The sequence below is a fragment of the Marmota monax genome, unplaced genomic scaffold (assembly GCF_021218885.2).
Source record: "Marmota monax isolate L192 unplaced genomic scaffold, Marmota_monax_Labrador192_F-V1.1 WCK01_AAM20220418_F8-fsc00180, whole genome shotgun sequence".
Taxonomy (NCBI): domain Eukaryota; kingdom Metazoa; phylum Chordata; class Mammalia; order Rodentia; family Sciuridae; genus Marmota; species Marmota monax.
In genome coordinates this window covers 3,079,428-3,085,427 of record NW_026693881.1, presented here as the reverse complement: position 1 = coordinate 3,085,427, position 6,000 = coordinate 3,079,428, and the positions used below count along the sequence as shown (strand labels likewise).

The following is a 6,000-nucleotide window of genomic DNA, read 5'->3' as shown; positions in this document are numbered from 1 at the left end:
CAGCGGCTTCCTACTGCCCTCAGCCTAAATTTCAAACTCCTCACCACGAGGGCCTGGCTGCTCCCCTCCTCTGTCTCCCATACTGCAATCGGAGCTCCAAGATGGAGACCCTGCTTCATTACTGTTTCATTCCCAGGGCCTTGAACAGGGGCCACCATCTGTAGGCAGTCAGCACATACTTGTTGAATAAACCCATGAGTGACTTGATTTGGCATCCTTTTTGGTTTCTGTATCACCCAGTTTTTCATTACTGTAACAAAATATCGGAGGCAGGCTAACTTTATAAAGAAAAGATGCTGATTTAGTTCACGGTTTTGGAGGCTGAAAGTCCAACCAGCATGGTGTAGGCTCTGGTGAGGGCCCCCTGGGCTGCACCACCGTATGGTGGGTTACAACAGAGCAGCAGCCACAGCTTGAAACAGGAACTCAGAGAGATTCAAGGGTTGGGGTCAGGCATTGATGACCACTTGTTCTTGAGAGAACTCTCTAAGTGGTCAGTATTCCCCTCCAAGGGCAAACCCCTCTGCCTAAGGACCCACGGACCTCCCACGAGGCCTTACCTAAAGTTCCATTGCTTCTCACGTCTCCATGCTGGGGCAACGCTTCCAACACAGAGTTGTTGTGAGAACAAACCATAGCAGTTCCCGAATCCAGAACTCTGGGCTGCCTTTTCTTCATTGTCTTGTTTTCCTTCATGTCCACTTTTTAAATTTTTATTTTTTAAACCAGGGGCCCTTGAACCTGGAGCCACATCCCCAGCCCTTTTAAAATTTTTTTTATTTTGAGACAGGGTCTCCCTAAGTTGCTTAGGGCCTCACTAAGTCACCGAGGCTGGCTTTGAATGTGTGGCCCTCCTCCCTCAGCCTCCCGAGTCACTGGGATTACAGGCAGGGCCACCAGCTTCCCCACAGTAACAAAGCCCAACAGTGCTCTGAAGATATCAGAAAGAAGACTTCATTCAAAAGCCCATGAATCAGAGGTTGTGTGAAGATGTTACTTTAATCTAAATGTCCCAGAGTTAATGGAATGCACCCAGTGACTCCCAGAAGGAGATGTGCCGTCCCCTAGGTGGCCCACCCCAGGACGGGGACGGGGCCAGGCTTGAGACAGCACCTGCAACCATACAGTCATGGGGGAGCCTCTGGACCAGTTCTTCATTCTCCTCGGGCTGCTGGTGTGCCTGGCCGGCCTGGCAAAGTGCGTGAGATTCTGCAAATGCATTTTACTGAGCTTCCGGAAAGTTCTGCCAAGGTCTTTCTTGCAGTCGATGGGACAGTGGGCAGGTAAGGGGAACTGTCCATCTCTCATTTATTTTATTATTCCTGCTTATTCCTATTTATGTCCCCAAAGATATAGTGCCTCTTTTCTCATAGGTATATCTCCATCCTTTGGGAATTTCAGTTAAATCTGATTTAATTGGGAAGTCCAGAAAGCATGAGTGAAATCAGAATTGTCTACAAAGCAAGATGTGGTAGAAGGCTCCTCAACTCTTGCTGTGCACCTGTCCCCCCAACGTCACCCACTGGGTTTTCTTCTTCTTAGTGTGATGGTCTCTCTCTGATGATATCAATTAATAAACAAAGGCAGAAACTTCTGTATCCACATCTCTAGATTCCTAGACCCTAGGTTATACCCATGTTGCTAAGGGGTATTTCAAAATTCTGAAATACAAATAATGTTAATTTACTTCATTAAAAAATAAGACTGGCCAAGCCCCCTGATGAAGGAAGGGTATTGCAAAGTCAAGGCCACGGAGATTGCTGTGGAGCTGTGTTCTCAAGATGTGAGATGTGGCACCTGGGCCTGGTTCTCACTGATCACAGTGCTGACTGTCACCCCGCGGGATTTGTCTGGTGGAACCACCATGTGGGATTTTAGCCCCTGACTGGGGTTAAGGTGCAGACCAAGAGGTCACGGCTTTAGCATCTCCTTGAAGGAAATGCTAAGGTCTTTAGAAATACCATCCAAGGCTGGGGCTGGGGCTCAGAGGTAGAGCGCTCGCCCAGCATGTGTGAGGCCCTGGGTTCGAGCCTCAGCACCACATAAAAATGAATAAATAAAAATAAAGGTATTAAACAAAACAAAACAAAAATCTTTTAAAAAAAGAAATATCCTCCAGGCTAAATGGGAAAGACTGTAACACCGTTATGGGGCTTTCAGAGAAAAACACAGAATACCCAGTTAAAATGGAGTTTCAGATAAACAAGTTCTGATTTTTTAATATATTGCAATCCAAGTATTGCACGGAACGCATTATACTAAAATATCATTTGTTTTTTACCTGAAATTCAAATTAACGGGGCATCCTGTATCCTTCTTTGCTAAACCGGGCAACTTTGCAAACATAGCAATGGGAATTTAAAAACATTACCACACGGAACATTGTTTACAATGACAAGTGGATTTATAACCCATGCTGCCTGCGGGGTGTGTGTGTGTGTGTGTGTGTGTGCACGAGCTGTCTCCCCTGCTGGGAGGGCATGCTGTCTCCAGTGAACTCACCGAGAGCTGAGCCCTGGATATTCTGGATCCACATGCCCTGCTCCACACAGACTCAAATGCTCACACACCGGGTGGACTCAGGACTCTGCTCAGCCTCTGCCCCCTGATGTGGGATACAAAAAAAAAGTTCAAATGGACCAGAGAATTTGACCATTTGTGGACTCAAGGTGTAAAACCTAATCTTTAAAAAAAGTTTTTTTTTTTTTTGTTACTGGGGATTGAAACCAGGGGAGCTTTAACAGCTGGGCCACATCCCCAGCCCTTTTTTTTAAAAAAAAATATTTAATTTTGGATAGGGTCTCAGCAAGTTACTTAGGGCCTTGCTAAGTTGCTGAGGCTGGCCTTGAACCTGCCATCCTTCTGCCTCAGCCTCCCAAGCTGCTGAGATTACAGGTGTGTGCCACCACATCTGGCCAGCCTAACCTGTTTTTAATGAGTAAGAGGGAATAGAGTTATTGCCAGCAAGAGTAGAATGTTGCTGAGGCATAGGTAGACTTCAGGGAGGACAAGTGGGGACAACAGGAAAACCCGTCACTAGAGATAGAAGTTTTCAACTTTACAGATGAGAGTACCCTCAGCTCCAAGCTTGATTTCCTAAGTTATTTCCCTGGTATGTCTGTATAGGCTTGTGGTCCCAAAGTCAGGTAACATGAGTTCAAATCCTTTGGTCTTCAGTTTTAGCAGTGAGACCTTGATCAAATGAAGAACTTTCCTCTTTTGGAGCTTCCTCAATGATGAACAGAGGATCGTGACACCTTCTGGGCTTGTTTTGAGCATGCAATGAAGAACAGTCCATGCAGAAAGTGATAGTGATCACCATCATCATACCTGTCATTACCTTAACTACGCGGGTGATTGTGAAGATTCCCCGCGGGGGGTGGGGGTGGGAGGGTGGGGCGGGAAGGCAAGATGTACAACAACCTTGAGCGAGTACCTTGGCCTTGAAATGTTGGTGTCAAGGCCATTCACAGGTGTGTGTGTACTTAATGCAGTGAATGTTCAAATTGGGACATTCCTGTGAATGAGGCTCATTCTGGACCTCATCACTAACAGCTCTGCTGTGCTGGAGACAACAGGACTACAAGACCTATTGGTTGTATGTTAATAGAAAGTTCTATGGAGTGCAAATTCTCCAAGTTCCTTCAGGCCACCGCATTCCCTCTGTGCATTTCCATATTCTCCTCTTTGCTAGGTCCCTTATCTTCCACAGGCTGCCCTGTGGGGTGGGGATGGAGGCCGGGTGGAAGCACTGGGCATGGGAGTGATTGCCCTTGACCATGTGGCGTCCCCTGTTTCAATCCTCAGGTCTGGATACATTGTTTCCTGGCTGAGGCTCTCTGCACATTTCACAGTATATTTCTCATTGCCTCACCAGGTCCTTAAACAACACAACAGCAAAGAAACAAACCCGACCCTCAAAACAACTCACCCTTCCCCCTGGAGGGTTAGTAGGGGTTGGCCAAGGGCTGGGAATTTGGAGCGGAGAGGAGCCAGGCCGCTGTGGGCATTGAGTATCCTAGACCCCAGGCTGGCCAGACAGGGTAGCCCAGGAGAAGGAGGAACGTATACAGATGAATCCTCTGTTCCCTTGTTTAAAACTGTTCCTGCCTTTTGCAGTGGTCACCGGAGCAGGAGATGGGATTGGGAAAGCATACTCACTGGAGGTAAGGGGCTTCTACCATTTTTTTTTTCCTTTGGGACAGAGTTTTGCTGGGTTGCCAGGCTGACCTTGAACTCCAGGGCTCAAGCAATCTGCTTGGGAGTGCCTGGGACCGTGGGTGTATACCACTGAGCCGGTTTGGGATTGTCCTCTTAGAGACAATGTCCCCGTACATAACACATTGTGTGATACCCTCCTCAAACACTAATTCTCCACATATATAAAAGCAATAGACATTCACTTAAGAAGGAACATTTTTATAGAAGACTAAAAAAAAATCATAATCTCATCCCCTGGACACTTTCTTTAAAATAACAAATAAACAAACCAAACCCAAACAAAATAAATACAGCGGTATTCAAAGGTGACAGTTCCTTCACCTAAGAATTATTTTAGGAATTTATGGGGCACTGCTATTTTCCAATGTAACTGTGTCACAGCGTTTATGTAGTGTATAAACTTAGGGACAATTTAAAGCTGGGCATGGTGGGGCACACCTGTAATCCCAGCAGCTCTGGAGGAGGCTGAGGCAGGAGGATTGTGAGTTCAAAGCCAGCCCCAGCAATTTAGCAAAATTCCCTAAGCAACTCAGTGAGACCCTGTCTCTAAATAAAATAATAATAAAAAGAGGGCTGGGGATGTGGCTCAGTGGTCAAGCACCCCTGGGTTCAATCCCTGGTACCAAGGGTTGGGGGAACAGGAAGAAAAAGAAAAAAGAAACACAAAAAACTTTAAAAATTATAAATACTCCCTTTTTATTCATGTTCACATACAGCTTTGGAAAATATTGCTTTAGTGATGATTTGTGTGGGCAAGTTGTATTACTTATGACTTTCATTTCAATAGGTTAATATGCATTACAAAATATTATGTGAAAAGAGCATCTGATAGAGCTGAGAGCCTTGGGAAGGTGGTTAGCATCTTCGGGTGTGTTATTCTATGCTTGCTGTTTTGCAGATAGATAGACTTTTAAATAAATTTTTTTTTTTAGGTGCTGGGGAGGGAACTCAGGGACCTGCAGGGATCTAGGCCAGGGCTCTACCACTGAGCTACACCATCTGCTCAGTGGGTAGATTTTTTAAAAAACATGTGCTCATATCCAGTGTTGTTTCATATACTACTATTATTGCAGATCCTACATTTTCATTAATTATTGTTTTCTATAATTACTATTCCTATAATCACTGTAATTTCCTATAATTATTACCCATTTTGTTTCTTCCTCATTCTGTTATGCTGACTTCTAGAACAATGGAAGAAACAGAAAGAATCCTGAAATTTTTATAAGAGGAAGTCTGTTAAAAATCATTAGCCTCTTAAAAATACAATGAAAGATATTTTCATTCACAATAGAAAAACAAACAATACTAGAAACAAACAAAGTAAAATTACAAGTCTTTTAAAAAGAATACTATAAGACTCCGTTGAGAAAGATGAGAGATTTTGAATGAGGGAGAAAAAAATAACCACCTCTTTAAATAGAAGGATATTGAAAACCTTGCAATTTTCCCCAAGTCTGGCTCAAATCCCAGATTACACATGCCATTATTTTTTAAGTGTTATTTTTGGTTGTTAGCATTTTCTTATGTCAAAAACATGATTTTTTAAGTGGGAACATGATTTTCTATCGAATGGATGGATACACTATAATTTCACATTTACTTACAAATTTTCTTCATTTAGAATTGGGAACATGCTTGTGAATAAATCATACACTTTTATGCTCATCTCCAATTGTTTCAGGAGCTCATTTCCTCGCAGTGGACTTGGTAGCTTGGAGATTTTGAACATCTTTAAGCCTCTGTGCTTTCCACTGAAGTTATGGTAATTTAACTTGT

General features: G+C 43.9%; 1 protein-coding gene across 1 annotated transcript in view; it reads left to right on the top strand.

The window, feature by feature from the left end:
* The first annotated feature begins 1,129 nt into the window (after positions 1-1,129).
* Positions 1,130-6,000, top strand: part of Hsd17b3 (hydroxysteroid 17-beta dehydrogenase 3) — a 31,433-nt gene continuing 26,562 nt past the window's right edge. The window contains exons 1-2 of the mRNA XM_046462703.1: positions 1,130-1,283; positions 4,120-4,166. Coding sequence (XP_046318659.1) covers positions 1,130-1,283; positions 4,120-4,166 — 201 coding nt within the window. The remainder of the gene's footprint in view (positions 1,284-4,119; positions 4,167-6,000) is intronic.